The following is a 23,454-nucleotide window of genomic DNA, read 5'->3' on the forward strand; positions in this document are numbered from 1 at the left end:
GCGTGACGAGAGCGTTACGAAAAGTGTGATCGGAGGAGGTGGACGGAAGTTGAAATGGAGTAATAAGTTTTACTTTAGTCTTGTGGTCTAAAGCACAATAGTTTTTTTCATACGAATCTTTTTTCTGATCTATGTGAATGTTCTTATGGGTTGATTACCTAAGTCAATGTTACCTTCTATGTAAAAAATCATACATCGTAGAGCTGTTACAGTTGTACTATTATAAGAACTTATGTTAGTGCAAACCAAACAGTGTATTCTTATCACATTGGTAGGGTTTTAATTTTCCGCTCTTTTTCTACCTATCTTTCGTCTATACGGCAAACCTAGGATGAAATGAGGATGAAGTCGTGTGTAAATAATTATTACGTTTTTATATGATACCACAGAATAAATAATACACGGTTATAAAAACAACGTCATTCGCCACCCTGACAACCGCTGACAACTGTTTATTTGTGATTGGCCGTTTCATTGTAAGAGTCCAATCAAAATCATGCGTAGATAAAAAAAGTTCTGTCAAATCTAGAATTCATCAATTCAGAATCCAGTGACTGAGAACATTAGAGATCCTAATAAGAATTTGGAATTGTTGCGGCATTTTATTTATAAAGTGATATTTGTATCGGGGCTGTGTTTATTGAATTGACTGTGTCGTATTTATGTATGGATTGCTAGCATTGTTTTAAAATAAAGGTAAGTAATAAATATCTCACGGTACATTTAAGTGATATAGGATGAGGTCCGAAAAAAAGCTTCAGTGCTCTATATTGGGGCTAGCTTTATTTGTTTTTATTGAGGATATCCGCTATCCGGAGTCCCTTGCAAGCTTATAATAACTGACCGATGTACTTCCATATTTACTTATATATTTTAATTTAATTAAAATTATCGTTGCAGTGGCACTATCCGTTAACGCTGCTATAATTTTTTATACTAATATATTTTCTATTTATTGCTTCAGATGGCTCTACTTTATAGAGGGGTGATTATAAGTGCCTTGTTGGTGATTTCTGTGGTAGCCGTGACCGCCGAAGCTGATGATTCTGATGATGGAGTAACTATTGAGGTTAGTTGGAAGGCTTGACCTATTTAAGTTATTCTTTATTATTCCCTAAAGACTATCTTCAAATTTAACCCTATATCTTTTTGTATTCGTAATTTCATTGATTAATTCAATTATTTTACTGTTGTAAAAATTTCAATAAATTAAATATTGATTATTATAAAGCACAGAACTTAATAACTTCAATTTCAATTGTAACCATTTCATATTCATTTATGATATTAATGTTGTTTATTAACAGTATTTAATTTTAAATAAAGCAACTTCTAGTATTTTTACAAATAGTTAAATAGGTTGCCTTCACAATAGTGAATTATTTGAAACATTTAATAATATTTAAGAGAGATAAAATGACCTTAATCAATTATCTAAGTGTTACAATCAGATAATAAAATTTACAATAGAATTCTGGTATCTGAATACTATTACTATGTTAATGCTTCACGATAAAAAAATATAATTAGGGTAAGCCTTGAGCGAATGTTGTTTGTTACCATTTAAATTGAATCAATATTAGTAAAAAAATTATTATTAATTGGTTTAATTATAAATTTCATTCCAGTTTCATTGATGTGATGAAACAGAAATGATTACTTTTTTTTAAATTATTAATATATATATATATATATTCTTTATTGCACTAAGTAAATTTTACAATAGTCATAATAATAAAGGAAGTTGGCAAGGGCGAACTTATCTCTAAAAGAGATCTCTTCCAGTCAACCCATGGCAGTGAGTTATAATGTGAAACGCGGGGCAAAGTAGTGCAGGAATAGAGTAATAATAATAATAAAACATATAAAATGCATACACCACACATACATAAACATATATAAACATACTCAGATACATCTAAATTCATACATACATACATACATACATACATACATACATACATACATACATACATACATACATACATACATATATACATACATACATCTACATACATATATACATAAAACATAAATATAATACATATATACATCTCATACATCTGTAGTGATTTTGGAAAGCAGATAGTTCTTAAGATTGTTTTTAAAAGTGGACAGCGATGAGCTTTCTTGGATAAATTTTGGGAGATTATTCCAAAGTTTAGCGGCGTATACGGAAAATGAATTTAATCGGAAGTTGGTGTTATGCCTAGGAACTTCAAGCATTGTTGTTATGCAAGAACGTCTAGAGCGGGTGGGGGTAGGAAGCAATTTGAAACGGGATCGAAGGTAAGGAGGAGATTTTTGATCATGGAGTATGTTATAAAGGAAAGAAAGGATGTGCATATCACGGCGAAGGTGGATTGGGAGCCACTTAAGTTTAGTACGAAAGTGGGAGATACGATCATATTTGCGTAAACCAAAAATAAAGCGTATAGCGAGATTTTGTAGACGCTCCAATTTACCAAGTAGCTCCTGTGTCACATCTAAATAGCACACATCTGCATAGTCGAGAATGGGTAAAAGAAGGGATTGCGCAAGCAAAATTTTGGTTTTAAATGGTAAAAAGACTTGGAGACGCTTCAGAGAGTGAAAGGTATGGTGCATTTTTCTGCTGACCTCGCTGACATGAGCTATCCAAGATAAGTTTTTGTCTATAACCAAGCCCAAGTTCCTAACTTTTTCACAGTAAGGGATAGGTGTGCCACGGTACAAAATGGGAGGAATAGCACTCCAATCGATTCGGTTTCTTAAGCGACTGCTACCGACAATTATTGCTTGTGATTTAGCTGGATTAATAAGAAGACCGAACGATTTAGCCCACAGGTCAATAGCTGAAAGGTCTTCGTTTAGAGTTTTAATAGACTCATGCAGCTCGGTCAGCTCAAAATGACGATATATTTGCAAATCATCTGCATACAGGTGGTAGGGAGAAGAAACAGCACGAGAGATATTATTAATAAATACAGAGAATAATAAGGGAGACAGTACGCCGCCTTGTGGGACACCAGCGGTGAGATCCAACCAGTCAGACGAGTTATCATCGGACGTTACTCTCTGCTGGCGTCCAGAAAGATAAGAATGAAACCAGTCAAGGACAGCAGGTGAAAAGTTAACTGCACGGAGTGAGCCAAGAAGTATGTCATAGTCAACAGAGTTGAAGGCACTACTGAAGTCCAACAAGACCATTGCAGTGAGCTTGGTGTTATCCATAGCCCAACGAATATCCTCCGTGACATTCAGCAGTGCTCCAACAGTGCTGTGGGACGGACGGAAGCCAGACTGGTAAGGACATAAGAGAGAGTTGGAATTAAGGAAAGAATAAAGTTGATTGTGTACTATAGACTCAAGGACTTTGGATAATATTGGGAGGATGGAAATTGGGCGATATTGAGCGGGGCCGGAGGGGTTAGCGGTCTTAGGAAGTGGAATAACAATTGCTTTCTTCCACAATGTTGGGAAGACACTGCATGACAGTGAGAAATTGATAATGTGAGTGATCACAGATGCAATGTCGTCCAACACCGGAAGAACCATCTCCAAAGAGAGATTGTCACTACCTATGGCCTTCGTGGAAATGGAACGGACATACTTCTTTACTTCTTCCGCCGAAACTGGTTTGAAGGAAAACAGAGCCACGTCGGGGAGAACAACATCACCCAAGAGAGACAAAGTAGTGTTCTTGACGCTGGAGTCTAATGTTATAGGTGGAGTAACGAAGTGTGAATTTAACAAGTCTAGATCCATTGTGCTCTGGGAATCTTCAGTGGGCTTGCCCACCCCTAGTGACCGCAGGAATCTCCAAACTTGCGTTTGGCTAAGATTCAGAAGTGTGTTGTGAATATAGCGACGTTTAGTATCCCTACACAGTCTGTTGCAGAGGTTCCGCAAAGTTTTGTATTTGCTTAAGTTTTCCGGCGTCGGAAATTTTTTATTAATAGACTTAGCTCTGTCTCGCTTAGACATGGTCTTTTTTATTGCAGGAGTTAGCCAGGGAGCTGGAGCCTGTTTCATCCTTACTGGTCTTACAGGTGCATGTGTGTCATACAACTTGATCAGTTCAGTAGTCAATGATTGAACCATATAATTAATATCATCTGCAGCAAACACCGAAGACCAGTCGATTTTCTTCACATCTTCTCTTAATCGTTCCAAATCCATTTGTTTAAAATTGCGCTGAAGGAAAATTTTGCCTCTAATTTTAGGAGGGCGTACTTTGTACGTTAGATAGATTAGGTCGTGGTAAGAAAAGGGGGAAAAATTAAATTATTAATTGTGTTATTAAAAAAATATGAACGAGTAGGTTTAATATTGTTTCAATTTAAATATTGTGTAGCTGTTTTTTCATTGATTTTTATGCTTTTCAATGATTCTATAGATTTTATTTAAAGATTTCTTGATCAAAGCTAGACTATACACAAAAACCCAAAAAAGTTTGTATTCAGTGCCAAATCTGAATTTCAGTCATAGCAATAAGCTCTATATACTGAAGACTTCATTAAAGGCTATTGAAAAACTTTTTTTATACCTTATGAAATTTAGGATAAAAGGTATACTGTGGCATAAGTGTAATAAGTTCTCAAATAAAATGAAATTATAATAATTTATATTTATGTTTATTTTTATTGTTGAATCATCTTCTATAATCGACTATATATCGACTAGCCCGTTGGCGCAGTTTGTAGTGACCCTGCTTTCTGCTCCGAGGGTTGTGGGTTCGATTCCCACCCCGAGTCTGGGTGTAATATAAATATTTATTTATATATGTATTATTTATAAGTATGTTTATCGGAAAAAAAAATGTAGCTGTATACCAGTCGGCTGTAACCTATAACACAAGCATTAAGTTGCTTATTTTAGGAACAGACGACCGTGTGTGTATTGTGTAAATATTTAATATTATTTATTATTTATTATTTTATAATTGTTTTCAAAAATGTGTATCATTAATATGTTCAAAAATTTCTTGATGTTTATTTAATTTTCTTAAAAAACTGTTTTTACCCAACATTTACCTACTAATGGTCTGTTTAATTAAGGTTTGCTAATAGATAGATTGATGACTCATGTAGTTAATGAAATGAGTATAAGTTCCACTTCCAACTACTGCCGTTCTGTTTATGGTTACATTCAGTATAGCAACAACTGGTTGTAGTCAGTGGAAGATTATTATTTATTTGAATTCTTTTATAATATAATAATAATTACTGATACATCTAGTACAATTTTTATTTGCTAATGTAATGTTTGAAGAAACACTAAACGTTTTGAATCTTTTCAAAATGGATAAGATTATAGAAAAAAAACCTTTGTTTTATGAGTTGATTAAAAATGTTTTTTTTTTTTTTTTTTTTGTCTACTAACACCATTTGTAATTTTTTTTAATTTTTAAAATTTTCTGAATTTTTGAATTTTTTTTTTTTTGATTTTTGATTTTACTTTTATTCTATTTAATTTTATTTTTACTTATTGATTTTTTTAATATAATTTTGTTTTGTTTTTTATTCTGAATGTTGTCTTGTTGTACTAACCCGATATGGACTTAAAATTTGGTCTGAAATAAAGTATTATTATTATTATTATAAAAACATTTTTGAGGGTTACCTGTAACAGCTAACCTTCAAAATGTCAAAACGTTTTTATGCTGTTTTTTAAAACAGTTTCAAACTAAAATTACATGCTCAACCTATTGAAGAATATTAAATTATTCAGGATAAGCATTTTGAGTCTTCTCGACATACGTATAATTAAACGACACACGTTTTATGCCATCTAACTATAGGTATGCCTACGAAATTTTTTTTTTTATCTGGTTTTCGAGTAATCTTTGATAATATGTATTTACTTAACTATTTTTTCGTTTACTTACGTTTTATTACTTGTCGATATAATTGAAGTCTGTTTTTTTTTTTTCGTTTTGGAGCAAACACAATTATATGTTTGAACATAAGTGATAATCGAGAGAAAATGAATGGAGTCAAGGCCGATAGAAGTAAAAAATACTATTTGAAGAACTTTTTTCTATTTCTTTGTTTGTTTGTCCGCGTATTACGGAAAAACTACGAAATGGAATTTGATGCAGTTTCGTCGTATTATTTGGAGGTCTAAATTTTAGATCTGGTGCACGTTACGTCTTAAGAGGAAAGGGTACCGGAGACACTTTTCAAAAATAGGTATTTGAATAAAATGTTTCTGTCGCGCTGCATGCCGCTACCGCGCCCCGCGCCATCTCCGCTCCGTTTTTTCTATGTGTGACTGTCGCGTTGTTAGTGTGCGTGCGTCGCATCTTTCGTTTGTGATTGACTACGAGTACATATAGCGCATAGTGCTATTTTTCTGAATTTGGCTTGTTTTATTGAATTTGTTCTGCATCGTATTGCTGAGACTCGGCTTACTATTATTGAATTTCGTAAACTACTTATTATTATGTTTTATTATTTTGACTTGGATACTCTTTGTGACTTGATACATGTCTATATTTTTGTGGGTAATTATCGAAATACTTAGGTACTTTATTTATGAATTAGGTATGTAATTACATGATTGAGGTGTGTGTAAGAATGGGTAATGAAATACATACATAATTATAGTGTATACATGTAGTACATAGTATAAGTGTAAGTGTAGTATATATATGTAATTTAGTACATACATAGTATAAAATGTTTGTCTTAGTACCTATATAATTTGTAATGTCTCATGTTTGTCGCAGTTATTAATATATAGGTATAGGTTATATGTATTAATTTACATATAATTGCGGCGATATAACAAGGCGATATAACAATGGTTAAAAATAATATTATATTTAAAAAAAAAAAACAAGAAAAGCCGCCTGCGTGAAGAACAACTATTAGAAAGTCAATTGAAAAGGCTGGAACAAGATAAAAATTCAATAATTACACAAAGATAGCTAAATAAATCACACCAATTTCACACATTATGTACACTTACAAAAATCATGAAGGCGACTTTTTCAATTATTATTTTATTTATGTTTTTTTAGTTAGGCAAATTACGTAATCGATTGAAATTTTTTAAAGAGTGGTTGATTAACATGACATAACATAACAATACACTTTATTGTACACCAACAGAAAACAATAATACGTATCAGATTGATTTTTAACCGACTTCCAAAAAAAAAGAAGGAGGTTCTTAATTCGACTGTATTTTTCTTTTTTTTTGTATATATGTTACTTCAGAACTTTTGACTGGGTCGACCGAGTTCGACTTGTACGCAAAGGAAAAAAAAGCCGACTTCAATTACATCGACATGTAATACAACAAAGGTAGACGAAAATATAGTCAAGTAAATACGCGTTATTAAAGATTACTCAAAAATTTGTTATCAGATCTCGATGAAATTTAAATATGACTACACGATAAACATCAGCTTTCGATTAAATTAAAAACCATCAAAATCGGTACACCCAGTAAAAAGTTATGCTGTATAATACAACGTAGGTCGACGAAAATAGTCAAGTAAAAACGTATTATTTATATAACTCGAAAAGTTGTTGTTAGATCTCAAATAAACTTAAGTGAGACCAAATGACACACACCACCTTTCGATTAAAAAAAATTTGTTGAAATCGGTCCACTCAGTCAAAAGTTCTGAAGTAACATACATAAAAAATACAGTTAAATTGAGAGCTTCCTCCTTTTTTGGAAGTCAGTTAAAAATAGAAACCGATTTTACACGTCTATAGAATTTCTAAGTCGACAAGCTTGAACAGTGAAAGATTTAGTATAAAAGAAAGAGGAGTGAGAGGGAAATTCAAGAAGTAAGCTTTCCTCAGAACGAAGACTGCGTTCATTGGAATCACTAAGAAACTTAAATCGTCGTTTTAGATAAGCAGGTACAACAGGATTAAAAAGAATAGAGTAAAGTAAGTTGAGAATATACGTATTCCCGCAGTAGGGAATTGGGTGCCACTCAGGGCGTAACTACTGCCGTATCAGCCGTATCAATGATACGGGGCCCCCTATTTACAGGGCCCCTAAGGTGTGTAAGCAAAAATTAGTAAAATGTTATCCACAGTGTCACTTAATCTTGTGCTTCCTGGAAAAAAGAATAAAAAAACTGTCATACATACCTATAGAGTTTTCACTTCAGAAATGACTGAAGTCTGAAAAGCAATCCCCTTTTATCCGAGTCAAGCGTGCGCCCAATTGTTGATAACATTCTGCATCGTTTATTTCGGGATTCAGTTAATCATTATGAACAATGAATTAATCTTTTTTATATAAGAATGGGGCATACAAGCAGACGAAGTCATCTGATTTATAACGGCTACCGTCGCCCATGGCCTTTAGAGAAAAGATTTAAACACTAGATGCTTGAAAACCCCCAAATTTTAGCAAGGTCATTCCACACTTTGAATGTACGCGGAAAGAATGCGCACAAAGCTCGCACATTGGTTGCAAACCACTGGTGGATACAATTAGCACCACTAGACTTCTTGACATCGAAAGAATGCAGAACACGACAAACGACACGGCTCATAGTGGACACTACGCATCGCGTGCTCGCACCGTGGAATGCTCGATGGTGCTTTTCCCTCATCGTCAAGAGTTGAATTCGACGCAAAAAGAGTGCAAAGTATTTTCGCTTACTTTTTCGCATAATGTGCCAGAGAGTCTTCAGGTTCGCGCAATGATGGAAGTGTAGACTAAAAAAAGTTACCTTCGACAGCTTTTGTAAGAAACAAAAGGCACGGGTTTCATTTGGAAAGCACAATAGTCTCTCGCCAATTCTGCTGTGTTTGAACTTTGCCCTAGCGATTTACTACCTGTAAGACCTGGAGGCAGCGTTGAATCTCTTCTTCGGGTTATACGCCTGTGAATCCCCCATATAGATGCGAAGATTCATAGGAATTCACTAATAGTATTGGCCTCACAGGCTGAAGCGAACGATCCCCCGCATCTATTGCTGCAGGTCAAGGCTAATAACTCTCCAGCTTGGAACTACAAGCTCTTTAAATTAGCTTAAAATCCGAAATTCAAAACATTCATTCAATTAAAGAACTCATGGAATTATTACTGATAAAATTCAATAGCCTTGCATCCAGTTTTCCGGAGGTATTAACTTGATGTTTTTCAAAACTAAAACTGATAAAAAATTACCTAAGGATTTCGATCGAACAGGAACAGCTACAGCAGACTACACTCACTATTGTCTATTCTAGGAGGAAGTAATAAGTTATAATCAATAAATATTTATTTTAATTCAATGCAAGCATTTTTTTTGTGAGAAATCTTTACCCATAATTTGCCTGTCCCCCACTAATTTTGATACAGGGCCCCAAGGTTCCCGGGGTTCCAAGGAATGCTACGCCAGTGGTGCCACTTGAGTTTTTTACGCAATTCAGAAATATGATTCTATTTGTAAAGTCCAAATACGAATCGCATAGGTACATAGATTCGACCAAATTTAATAATCTGCTCCTCAGTAATGTCAAGAAAACAACTAAGCAATTTTTTACCGATGAAAAAAAACAGACGAGGTTCTAAAGTCGCCACGTACCTATATTTATTTATGTTTGACCATGCATAGCTTTTTACAGAGTATTCCGAAATTGATAAAAAAAAAATATATTGGAAAGAATAAACCCCGAAGTTGTTTTTCGCCTAGGAGGCGAGGAAGAAGCGCGGCTCGCAGCTTGCTTGGCATTGGCATGGGAAAGAGCAGAATCCTAATTTTTTTAAACTTTCTTATTGTATTTTTTATTAGTATTACGGTAATAATAATCATAATATACTTTTTTGAAATCCTTGTATTGAGCCCTTTAATTTGATACCAAAAACAAACAACACAGTTATTTACCATAATTATCATTGTTATTTATTAGCGAAACCCTTCGTTAGCCCAGGTTTGCACAGTGTTACAATAAAAACCGCATATAAAAATACGGTTTTATTGTAGTTATGAAAAGAGAAATTATTTAATTTTGTTAATACGAATTTTAGAAAATATCGACTAAAAATTACATCACTAGTATATCGATATAATTATCGACTATGAGGCATCACTTCGCTGGCGTATATACGTATTGCTTTGACCCTTCCCTCCCCCAGACCTATCCCCCAAAAAGCAAGAAAGGGACAACTGCAGCTCAGACCGTTTTAGGTAGATAATTTTTGACCAAAACAGTGTTTCGTAGTCGACTGTTTTCTCCTCAAAACATGGCAATTTTTTTTAAAAATTACTTTTAGAAAATAAAAGAAGACTTCGGCTATGCCCCTATGTTTTCATTTTTTTGAAAATATGCATATATCTTTTTTAATGAGTGTCTGAAAATGTGCAAAAAATTATGCAATATTTCGAGTTTTTGAAGTCTCCTAATTCCTATGATAATAAGAATATGAAAAAAATCAAAACATAGGGGCATGGTCATGGCAGCAAAGAGTTCTATGTCACAAAAATATTTGACCTAGTGTCATTATCCAGGGAGAAAACAGTCGACTACGTTTGTATGGAGAAAGAGCCGGTACCCTTTCCTCTTAATACGCCGCTTAGAACTTGAGATATTCACAGTATTAATTTATTCGCTAGATAGGATTAAGGTATTTTTATTAACTAGTTTATATCTATACTAATATTATAAAAAGGAAAGATTTGATCGTTTGTTTGTTTGCATTGAATAGGCTCCGAAACTACTGAACCGATTTGAAAAATTCTTTCACTGTTGGGAAGCTACACTATCCGCGGGTGACATAAGCTATTATTACACTTTCAAAAAAAAAAAAAATAGGAAAAAAATATTTTGAAATTTTTGTTAAATGGCCGAGCGAAGACTGGGCGGGATGCTAGTCCATAATAAAGTAATAAGTATAATTATGTATATTGTTTTAGACGATTGAAGAGGACGACTACCAGAGTCCACAAATCGATCACAAGAATGTATACCTGGCAGAGCATTTTGATGATGTGGCCTCGTTCAAGAAGAAATGGGTGAAGTCGGAGGCGAAGAAACAGGGTGTCGATGAAAACATCGCCAAGTATGACGGAAAATGGGAGGTGAGAAATTGTATGTAAATATATGTCGATGAAAAAGAAAACGCTTTGCTGTGTGTCCACGGTAGTAAAGAATATAGCCACCCCCTCTCTTTTTTTTATATCACTAGGTCGGCAAACAAGCGTACAGCTCACCTGATGGTAAAAGATTACCGTAGCTTATAGACGCCTGCAACACCAGAAGCATCGCAAGCGCGTTGCCGAACCAATCCCCAATCCCCCCAGGAGCTCTGGTCACCTTATTCACCAACAGGAACACAATACTGCTTGAGAACAGTATTATTTAGCTGTGATCTTCTGTAAGATCGAGGTACTACCCCAGTCGGGCTGCTCCATATTTTGAGCAGGAAATTCCTGCTGTAATAATAAAACTAACAATATTACCTTAACTTACAGATCCAATCGCCTTTGAGACGCATCCTCAAGAACGACCTAGGATTAGTTCTGACCACGGAGGCCAAACACGCAGCCATATCTACTTTGCTTGATAAACCTTTCGAGTTCAAAGATAAGCCCCTGATCGTTCAATATGAAGTCACTATGCAGGTGAGTACTGTTATATTAAAGGCTAGATATAGTTACAAGCTGGAAGTGGTACTTAATAGTAAAATTTTCAGGTCTTTTTCCAATTTATCTGTAAGATATTTCTATACAAAACCAGTAAAAAAATGTTGTAGTTTATTTCGCAAATAATTCAGTGTTTGGTCTATCATTATTGGCTGGAGGTGAAACAGGACTTAAATAAAAAAAAAAAAAAAAAAAAAAAAAACGAGTGTGCTTTAGACCATACAACTGAAGTAAAACTTCTCTTGTTGCTCCCTACAGTAATACACGAAACGTAACTTTCTCTTTCTTTCTATCTTCACTAACTTATATCTCCCTCTCAACTAAATAAAATAAATAAATAACTTACGTTCACCTCGCCCGATCACACTTTTCGTAACGCTCTCGTCACGTATTCACCAACTTACTCCTCAAGTCAAGCGTGCGTAAAGAAGTTCTACTTCAAAATAAATTTAGTTTGAATCGCTTACTGACATCTAATAAGAGCCACCACAAACAATTTCAAACTCAAAATATTTAAAACATTTTTTTATCAGACTCGTAAATTCTAATACCTATTCGTCAAGTTTGAACATGACAAAAAAAAAACTAAGGAATTGTTTTAATGAAGGATTCAAAGTAAAAGAAGAAGAGGATAATGAAGGATTAATCTTGTATATAAAATTCTCGTGTCACAATGTTCGTTACCATACTGCACCGAAACCGCTTGACCGATTTTTATGAAATTTTGTGTGCATATCGGGTAGGTCTGAGAATCGGCCAACCTAATTTTTATACCCCTATGTTGGGGGGGGGGAGGATTAAGGGGTTAATAAAATATATGGCAAAACAACATTTGCGGGGTCAGCTAGTATCAATATAATAATTGTGTAAGATTTCCGACTTATGCTTTAACGTTGCTACAAATACGATAAGCCAATTAGGCGTGCGCTTGTTAGTGACATAAATTAACGATTTCTTCAATAACGAGTTACGTTACCGTAGAAATTTTTATTTTATTTTAAAAGAAATCTATGGTATTTTAGTCCTTTTCTGACTCCCTTTTAAATTTGGAAACTAGCTGATGCCTGCCTTTATTAATGATAAAATGCAGCCTAATACTGTTTGATTATGACATATCTCTGTGCCAAATTTCATGCAGTTGCTAGCTACTGTTATGTGTGGTTTACTAACAAACATTGATCTAATCTTTGACATTATCGACACCAGCAATTTATAGTAAGCTAACTCTTAAAAGTGAACTTTACAATAGAGGCTTATAAAAGGGAAAAACATGATACCTTTTATATTAATTAAGAAACTTATTTGAAATTTGGTATCTTTAATAGTTAATTTATTCATTGCATTTTCACATTTTTTTTTATTACATATAAAAACACATTTTATCAAGTTCGCATTAAAAAAAAAACTTATCGAAAAGTCGAATTGGCATGGTCGTATAAATTGTTGGTGTCGAATTATAAATTTTATAATAGAAGAAAGATTGATTGGATTAATATCGTCATATATATAAACTTATCAGATGAATCTTTGTACCCCACCATAGAAGATACTATACGAGCCATTCAATTCAGTAAAAATAACAAATCTCCGGGAATAGACGATATCCAAGGCGAACTTATAAAGTATGCCGGAACTGGTTTCGAGAAGGAGTTTCACCACCTGGTTCTCCAGATTTGGAATGATGAAAAAATGCCTGATGATTGGAATACATCTGTTATCTGTCCCCTACATAAGAAAGGCGACATATTGGAGTGCAATAATTACCGAGGCATATCTCTCTTGAACACCGGTTATAAAGTTTTTGCCAATATGCTTTTCAATAAACTAAAGCCATATGTAGAATCCAGCTTGGGGGAGTATCAGTGTGGGTTCCGTCCAAACAGGTCCACAATAGACCAAATCTTCTCGCTTAGGCAGATCCTTGACAAAACGTTTGAATACAACGTGAACACTCACCACCTTTTCGTAGACTTTAAGGCTGCCTATGACAATGTGCACAGAAGTTTCCTGTACCAGGCTATGATGGAGATCGGCATCCCAACAAAGCTCGTGCGCCTGACGGAGATGACTCTTAGAAACTCTCAGAGCGTTGTCAGAGTTCAAACAAGTGTATCAGAACCGTTCAGAACCAATGACGGCTTAAGACAAGGGGATGCGCTCTCGTGCCTACTGTTCAACATCGCTCTCGACAAGTGTATTCGCGACTCAAAGATCGAGACCAAAGGCACTATCTACCACAAATCCGTTCAAATTCTAGGGTATGCGGATGACCTCGATGTGATAGGAAGATCTCTACCTGCAATGGAGAGTGCATACCTTGCTCTTGAAAAATCAGCTGTGGAGGCCGGTCTTCAAATTAACATGGCTAAGACTAAGTACCTGAAAGCGTCAAAAGACCAGCAAACCCTACTACAAGGAGTTAATATTGGCAATAACACCTTCGCTAGCGTCAATCATTTCGTATACCTGGGATCCTTGGTAACCGATAACAACGATGTGTCTTCAGAAATAAGTAGAAGAATAATGGCGGCTAACAAGTGCTACTTCGGACTACTAAGATACTTACGTTCGAAGCTCCTTTCAAGAAGCATAAAACTTCTCTTGTACAAAACCTTACTAAGGCCCATACTCACCTACGGTTCCGAATGTTGGGTGCTGAGCAAAAAAGACGAAAATTCCTTGTTGGTATTTGAGCGGAAAATACTAAGACGCATTTTCGGAGCTGTGATGGAAAATGAGAGATGGCGAACGCGTTATAACCACGAGCTATACCAAATGTACGATGAGCCAAATATAATTAAGACCATAAAGATTGGGCGCCTGCGTTGGGCAGGGCACGTATTGCGAATGGACGAGGCCAGAGTACCCAAGCGCCTTTTAGAAGGCCGACCGGAGGGCCGCAGAAGTCGAGGAAGGCCCAAGCTCAGATGGTTGGACGGCGTCGAACAAGACATCAAGACCTTGGGAATAACAAGTTGGAGAAGGAAAGCCTCTAACAGATCGGACTGGAGAGCTTTGCTGGACCAGGCTAAGGCCCACCCGCGGCTGTAATGCCTCAGATGATGATGATGATGATGATATATAAACTTAGAAACTGGTACTTATTATAATTAACAACCATTTCGAGTTATCCATCTATCTCTAATTCGGCTAACTGTAAATAGAATATTGATATACACTCCATATGAATTATTAAAGTTATACTTTTGGCGCGTTAGGGAAAAATGATGAGAGTAAATTTTGCGATGGGCGCGAACATTGTCACAAAGAACTGACACCCTGAAGTTAGCTAGCCAATGAAGTATGACTTCTTACATGCATAAATAATTCACACACTTTTTTATTTCAAAAATATAGATATATTGGTATAGATATATTATCTCGGTATAGATATAGATATATTATATCGGTAATAAGTGTCGAGCATCTAACACGAATAAGCTCTTGACATTCAATCATTGACAAGAACGCGGGAAAACGAATGAATGAAACGATACAGACGTCGTAAAAATGTTTATTAAATAAAATAAATATAAACTACGTAAATAGATTTAAAAGATTAACATTAAACGAAAATATCACAAAGAAACGGTAATCTCTAAACGTGGACTGGCTCGCGTCCAATATTAGTTTAGGAAACATTAAGTTCTTTGAGTTATTATTAGTTGATGTTAATGTGCTTTCATGAAATGCGTATGATAATGTCGACTTCAAATGGATTAAGACAAATAAAGGTTGAACAACAGAGTATAAAAGTATAAAGACCATAAATGAATAAGTAATTCTACAGTTTATGTAAAAAATAATGATATACAAGAAAGTTTTCTAATAAGATTCGAAGGTTAACGGGTTAATTCGATTTTTTGGTGAGGCTCTGCATAAGCACACTCAATTATATTATGATAAAAAAAAATCTGAAAATGAAAAACTATAAAAATGTTTAAAGAAAAAAATATAACGTATTAAATAATATCTAAAAAAAATTGGTTGCCTGTAAAGTCGGTATACGGGCGAAAGTTTTACGTGACAACGACTTTGAGTGGTAAAATAATTTTAATGTGAATATTCATTCGTATAGTAGGAAGAAGGATGAAATAATAGTAACAATTTAAAACATTTATTTATACAAAGAATTATATTTAAAACATTAATTTATACAAAGAATCTCGCACTGAATTTCATTCACTTTTTATGTCTGTCTCTCTCGCTCTTAGGCGGGCTAACCATGCCCGAGTGGAAGGGACGCGTGCCTCTCACTCGCTCTCATTGTGAGCGCATAACGTGAGCGGAGCGCAACGCAGTTTCTTGAAGTGTCACCCGGCAAACCAATTTATAAGACGTTGTCATGTCAATAAGCACACTGTTGTAACTCAATTATATTATGATAAAAAAAATCTGAAAATGAAAAACTATAAAAATGTTTAAAGCAAAAAATATAACGTATTTAATAATATCTAATATATGTTTTAGGGCCTGTTTTACCAGTTGTGGATAACGTTATTTGACGAATGACGATTGAAATAGGCTTTGACAGTGGGAGGTAGAATAGGCCAATAGGACCTGTTTCTGCTCAGTTAAAAAACTGTAACTTTAAGATTAATATATGCAAATAGAAATATCTCTTTTTTTTATATCACTAGGTCGGCAAACAAACGTACGGCTCACCTGATGGTAAGAGATTACCGTAGCTTATAGACACCTGCAACACCAGAAGCATCGCAAGCGCGTTGCCGCCCCAATCCCCCCAGGAGCTCTGGTCACCTTACTCATCAATAGGAACACAATACTGCTTGAAAACAGTATTATTTAGCTGTGGTCTTCTGTAAGGTCGAGGTACTACCCCAGTCGGGCTGCTCCATATTTTGAGCAGGAAATTCGTGCTGTGCCCTACCTCAGTTATATCATAAATATAGTAGAGTTCGATGGTAAAAAAGTATAATGAATCAAAAACTTTTCACTGTACTGTTGAAACAGGCCCTTAACCTTAATATCTAGGAAGTAGGCTGAGCTTGAGTCTCATACTCTAATCCATTTTTTTTAAATATCAGCATGCAAAATTGTTAATTGCACAATTTTGCATTCTGATATTAAGATGCAAGTCAATAGATTAATATTCTTTGAGAATTTTACTAATACAATACAATACAATACAAATACTCTTTGTTGTACACTATCAGAGAAAAATACTAATGAAGTTAATACCGTGACGAGCAGTACTTGATTGTTTTATATGTGTTGGATCCCGACCTTGTGCATTTACTTTATTATTTTTTTTTAAATTTATTTACTAACAAATAGTGTACAATGTGAAAAATTTGACTTTAACTATCATTTTAAACCCATAATTCTTTGATCTAAAGTTTATACACATCATAATTTTAGGTTTAAGTTGATAACATCCTGAATTTCTTAGTTTATTATTTTGTTATTTCATGTTAACATTGTAAGTTTGATTGTTACAGTGTTATTTAGTAATCTAAGTACTAAACCTGTCTAAGTAGGAAACCTGTTATTGGCTATACTATATAGCATATACATAGCTGTAAGATACATTGTTTGTAAAATTGTTGGTTTTCTCAATAAAGAATAAAAACAATAATAATACATTGTCAATTCCCTTTCAGGAAGGTCAAAACTGCGGTGGAGCCTACATAAAGCTATTATCTCGAGGTCTGAATACTAAGGCTGACCTCAAACAGTTTCACGACCAAACACCCTACACTATCATGTTTGGACCTGACAAGTGCGGCAATGATAATAAACTCCACTTCATCTTTAGACATGAAAATCCGAAGAACGGTACCATTGAAGAGAAACACAGCAAGAAACCCACGTGAGTTAACTCTATAACTAATTGTAGATGGATAACATATTTGCTTTTTATTCATTCATTGTGATACAATTGTTATGATAAGAGATTGTCAATCAGTAGAATTACAATATAACAAAAAAAGCATTGTTTGTTGGATCATAAATATCTGTTTTAAAGCTAAAATGAGATAATAAAAAAATTATAATTTATATTAAAGTAAGGAAACTTTTAAATTTTTTATAAGAGTTGCATTATTCCATTTTTATGGCTTTTCTAAATATTTAAATAGAAAATTAAAATCAAAAACTTATTTTGCAGCAGCTTCATACAATCTATTTAAAAAAAATCTAATCTATCCACAGTCAACGTCTGGACGACATCTACAAAGACAAGGAGCCGCATCTGTACACATTGATCGTCCGCCCCGATAACACTTTCACAATTCTTGTCGACAACAAGGAAGCCAACGCTGGCTCACTGCTTGAAGACTTTACACCCCCCGTCAACCCCCCCGAGGAGATCGATGACCCTAATGATAAGAAGCCTGACGACTGGGATGAGAGGGAAAAGGTTAGTTAATTTTATTAAGTAGTAGGGTAGTCATCAGACAACACATTCGTCATAATTGTCGCTAACACTGGCTTACTGTTGGATGACTTAATTTCCCCTCTCAAAAGAGAAATCTACTACCCCAGTGATAAGACTAGGATAAAACAATAATACAATTGGGATAAATAATAATCATCAATTAAGCGTATAGCAGTCCACTGCTGGACATAGGCCTCCACGAGTTTGCGCCAAAAAATGGCGTGAACTCATGTGTTTGGCCCATAGTCACCACGCTGAGCAAGCGGGTTGGTGACCGCAGGGCTGGCTTTGTCGCACCAAAGACGCTGCTGTCCGTTTTCGGTCCGTGTCGTTTCGGTTCGGTCGTCGTGGTTCCATTGCTAGTGGAACTGTGTTATGTCTTAGTCGGCTCTTACGACACCCACGGGAAGAGACGCTGGGTGGCTATATTCTTTACTGTCGTAACCACACAGCAGAAGATACATTGATCAAATGACAGTATAATAATGTATTTTTTATATAACCTGTAGGCACGATATTTGTATTAATCATATAGATGTTTGTCGTGGTCTGGGCGTTTGTGCTTGAGTATTTGTGTTTCCGAACGTCCAATACAGGATAAAATCCTTCTGGGGGCCGTTGAGTATGTACATGTTCACTCTTCTCTGTACGTGAACGGCTATAACAAAATTAAAAAAAAGTGTAGCTATATCTGTTTGCTCTTACAAATAATGCAAGCATTAGGTTACTTATCTTAGGAACTGTGTATATTGAACTAATAATTATTTCTTTATTGTTATTATTAATATAATTCCATATAAATTTAATAATTACGTTACAGATCGTAGATCCGACTGCTACAAAACCTCTAGACTGGGATGAGGATGCCCCCGCACAAATCGTAGATCCCAATGCAGTCAAGCCCGATACTTGGCTGGACGATGAACCCGAGACCATTCCTGGTAAACTACACACTGCTTGCACACTAACTTTTCAAATAGTACAATAATTTAATTATTAGAGAAGTAGCCTTCGCAATAACTGTACCTAATAACAATCCATTCACTCTCCGCAGATCCAGATGCTAAGAAACCCGATGACTGGGATGAAGAGATGGATGGTGAATGGGAGGCGCCTCTCATTGATAACCCGAAGTGTGCCGCAGCCGCTGGATGTGGCGAGTGGAAGCCACCCACCATCCCCAACCCCAACTACAAGGTGGGTTATCATACTATATCTTCCAACTCTTCAAATTAAAAAAAAGATGTTTTATTCTATAATATTAGGGTGGTAAGTGTGCAATCTGCCTGGTAAGCGATTTTCATGGCCTATAAATGCCTGCAGTACCAAGAGCCATCGCAAGTACTTCGCCAACCTTACGCCCCACCCTCCCCAGGAGCTATCTTTCAAATTTTAATGCTTCAAATTAATTTCAATTTTTCCTATAATATGAGCATGATAAGTGTATGGTCTGCCTGACAGTAAGAGATTTTCATAGCCTATAGACAGCTGCAGTACCAAGAGCCTTATTCACCACAAGAACACAACACTACTTGTTAGCAGAGTTATTTAGCTTTGATCTTATGTAAGATTGAATTAATTCTCCAGGTGGGATGCTCTATATTTTGAATGGCATATCCTGCTGATCCCCTAACAAAAGTATTATTAAATCGTACAAGAAGTGACTTGACTATTAAAATGCATTATTTTTTACGTAGTAAGAAAGAAAGAAAGAAAAAAACGTTTATTTGATCACAAACCAGAGACAAGAACAATAGTTTAAAATGACTATACAAAGCAACATACACATACTACTCTTACACACTTCAAACCATCGCGTGCCTCAGGAATGCGCCAAATTGGTTCGGTTCGGCATTAGTCAGATTGCCATAGTAAAAATGGTACCTGACACCGGTTTTCAACCAAACCATAAGGTCGAGTACGTCACTGACGTCAGTTGCCTACCAATAAAATCTATTAAATCTAAGTAATAAATAAATAAATAAATAATAAAAATAAAACAAAAGTTACGTAAGAAAATTATACAACCACCACCAAAACATATACACAGTTATACCACCACCACACACGTACAACGTAACAAATCAGAAATTATACAACCACCACCAAAAACATATACACAGTTATACCACCACCACACACATAAACACGTACTATATTTATATAGAGGACCAAATACAAGCATAAGTAAAGACTAGATAGTATAAGTTATGTGGCTGAGGCGTTTGCGATTATATCCATTGTCTGTTGCTCGACAACAAGGAACTGCTTCAAACACCGCCGGAACGTATCTACGGTATTGAGATCCCTTATCGGCGGCGGCAAGTCATTCCAGACCTTCGCCGCAGCGTAGCGAAATGTTCCTTTAAACGCTGCAGTAACATAACTAGAGTGTAGGTTGCTGAACTTACCTTCAGTTGGGCCGTACGAGTACAAGCAGTATTGTGTTCCTGTTGGTGAGTAAGGTGACCAGAGCTCCTGGGGGAATTGGGGATTGGGTCGGCAACGCGCTTGCGATGCTTCTGGTGTTGCAGGCGTCTATAAGCTACGGTAATCGCTTACCATCAGGTGAGCCGTACGCTTGTTTGTTGACCTAGTGACATGTTAAAGTGTGTGTCCCTAGGGTCCATGGCGCGCGCCCCTGATCGCCAACCCCAACTACCGTGGAAAGTGGTCGCCGCGCCGCATCCCCAACCCCCACTACTTCAGGGATGACACGCCCTTCCGGATGACGCCAGTCGTAAGTACTTTTATACCTGCGTATCTACAATATAGGTAGTGGCATGGATGTCGACCACCCGACGATAGAGTGGGTGTAACTATAAAATACAGGTTATAAAATTATTAAAAGAAGATGTTCTTCCAAGTTAATGAAAATGTCAAGAAATGTTGTGCAATAATGTCCGGCTAATTCGTAAATTGTGGTGACACTATTTTTGGTTCTTTTGTATGCTCTTGCACACTGAACAAAGTCATTTCCTATGGTATATGTGAAATATGCTTAGAATAAAAAAAAAGTGACTATTTTTCGTCTCAAATATTTACCAAGTAAAGGAACAAAATGTTTCATGTATGTAGTGTTGATAAACTTAAAAATTTAAAAAAAAGTTATAAGTGACATGTAAACCAATAAATGATTTCACTGTATTCCAGCATGCCGTAGGTTTTGAGCTGTGGTCAATGTCTCCCATGCTGTTGTTTGACAACATCATCATCACCGATGATGAACAAGTCGCAGAAGAATGGGCCAAGCAGACGTATGCCATCAAACGGGCTAAGATCACCAGTGATTCGGTATGTGATTTAATTTAATTCGAGCTAGGAAAAGGAATAGGTCACAATATAATTAGGGTATTAAGAGGGTAGGGTAATCGTAATTATATTATTATTATAGAGTGAAACTTGAGTGAACAGTTATATTATTATTATTATTGAAGAGGGAAACTTTAACACTACTGTGGTAAAGTTTCAAAATGTTCTGAATTTCATTGTTTATAAAGGTTATTTGTCAAAAATTAGGTGTCTATTGTTTGTCAGGTCTATAGTTGTATTTCTTTTTATGTGATGGAAGGTTTTCTTAAAAGTATGGTTTGAAATGCAAATATCATTATATTAGGTATGTCATATAAATATTGACATTACTAATGTTTAGGTATAAAGTAGTAGTACGTATGTCTTTGTCCTTGTGGATATTTTATAGGTATGGTTATCGGAATATGAGGTGATGGTGATATCTCCTAAAGTTATTTATATATCCTCATTTTAATTTTTTTTTTACAAGGTAAATTTATATTGTTAAGACGTGTTTTTCGGAGGTAAAATATTTTCCCTTGTGTCTCTATGAACACATACCTAATGGTTATGATGTTAAACTATTGTCCCAATAAGGTTGACTTGCAGAAATTGTTTTCATAAATATTATAACGTTTTATTTTCTTCGAGCAAATTACTGAAATGGGTTACTTAACTCTGTCAAAGTTGACAAGAAGAACTTTGTGGAAGACCACAAAAATACTTAAAGCAAGTGGCGACGTGGTTTGTAATGGTATGATTGGTGGTGTCGTAGTGGCGAAAGAGAACATTTGTAAAGAGTACAAAAAGTACGAAAAATGTATTCACGGCATGGTCGATACCGGTATGAATGGTGATGATGTAGTAATGACATGGTAGTGACATGAACTGACGTAGTACTGACGTGGTACAGACGTGGTAACGGTGTGACTGGTAGTGGTGACGTAGTAGTGACGCAGTACTGACGCGGTGCAGCGCACGTGGTGGGGGCGCGCGCTGGCCGCCACGGGGCACCGGCCGCGCCTGTGCGCGCTGTACGTGACGGTGTGACTGGTAGTGGTGACGTAGTAGTGACGCGGTACTGACGCGGTGCAGCGCACGTGGTGGGGGCGCGCGCTGGCCGCCACGGGGCACCGGCCGCGCCTGTGCGCGCTGTACGTGACGGTGTGACTGGTAGTGGTGACGTAGTAGTGACGCGGTACTGACGCGGTGCAGCGCACGTGGTGGGGGCGCGCGCTGGCCGCCACGGGGCACCGGCCGCGCCTGTGCGCGCTGTACGTGACGGTGTGACTGGTAGTGGTGACGTAGTAGTGACGCGGTACTGACGCGGTGCAGCGCACGTGGTGGGGGCGCGCGCTGGCCGCCACGGGGCACCGGCCGCGCCTGTGCGCGCTGTACGTGACGGTGTGACTGGTAGTGGTGACGTAGTAGTGACGCGGTACTGACGCGGTGCAGCGCACGTGGTGGGGGCGCGCGCTGGCCGCCACGGGGCACCGGCCGCGCCTGTGCGCGCTGTACGTGACGGTGTGACTGGTAGTGGTGACGTAGTAGTGACGCGGTACTGACGCGGTGCAGCGCACGTGGTGGGGGCGCGCGCTGGCCGCCACGGGGCACCGGCCGCGCCTGTGCGCGCTGTACGTGACGGTGTGACTGGTAGTGGTGACGTAGTAGTGACGCGGTACTGACGCGGTGCAGCGCACGTGGTGGGGGCGCGCGCTGGCCGCCACGGGGCACCGGCCGCGCCTGTGCGCGCTGTACGTGACGGTGTGACTGGTAGTGGTGACGTAGTAGTGACGCGGTACTGACGCGGTGCAGCGCACGTGGTGGGGGCGCGCGCTGGCCGCCACGGGGCACCGGCCGCGCCTGTGCGCGCTGTACGTGACGGTGTGACTGGTAGTGGTGACGTAGTAGTGACGCGGTACTGACGCGGTGCAGCGCACGTGGTGGGGGCGCGCGCTGGCCGCCACGGGGCACCGGCCGCGCCTGTGCGCGCTGTACGTGACGGTGTGACTGGTAGTGGTGACGTAGTAGTGACGCGGTACTGACGCGGTGCAGCGCACGTGGTGGGGGCGCGCGCTGGCCGCCACGGGGCACCGGCCGCGCCTGTGCGCGCTGTACGTGACGGTGTGACTGGTAGTGGTGACGTAGTAGTGACGCGGTACTGACGCGGTGCAGC

At 37.3% G+C, this 23,454-nt stretch overlaps 1 protein-coding gene across 1 annotated transcript in view; it reads left to right on the plus strand.

Moving 5' to 3' along the window:
• Positions 1-551: 551 nt before the first annotated feature.
• Positions 552-23,454, plus strand: part of LOC123670096 (calnexin) — a 28,698-nt gene continuing 5,795 nt past the window's right edge. The window contains exons 1-10 of the mRNA XM_045603605.1: positions 552-696; positions 965-1,069; positions 10,859-11,023; positions 11,417-11,566; positions 17,212-17,420; positions 17,762-17,969; positions 18,808-18,928; positions 19,042-19,184; positions 20,611-20,727; positions 21,141-21,281. Coding sequence (XP_045459561.1) covers positions 965-1,069; positions 10,859-11,023; positions 11,417-11,566; positions 17,212-17,420; positions 17,762-17,969; positions 18,808-18,928; positions 19,042-19,184; positions 20,611-20,727; positions 21,141-21,281 — 1,359 coding nt within the window. The 5' untranslated portion in view covers positions 552-696. The remainder of the gene's footprint in view (positions 697-964; positions 1,070-10,858; positions 11,024-11,416; positions 11,567-17,211; positions 17,421-17,761; positions 17,970-18,807; positions 18,929-19,041; positions 19,185-20,610; positions 20,728-21,140; positions 21,282-23,454) is intronic.

Source organism: Melitaea cinxia, chromosome 4, assembly GCF_905220565.1.
Source record: "Melitaea cinxia chromosome 4, ilMelCinx1.1, whole genome shotgun sequence".
NCBI classification, from domain to species: Eukaryota; Metazoa; Arthropoda; class Insecta; order Lepidoptera; family Nymphalidae; genus Melitaea; species Melitaea cinxia.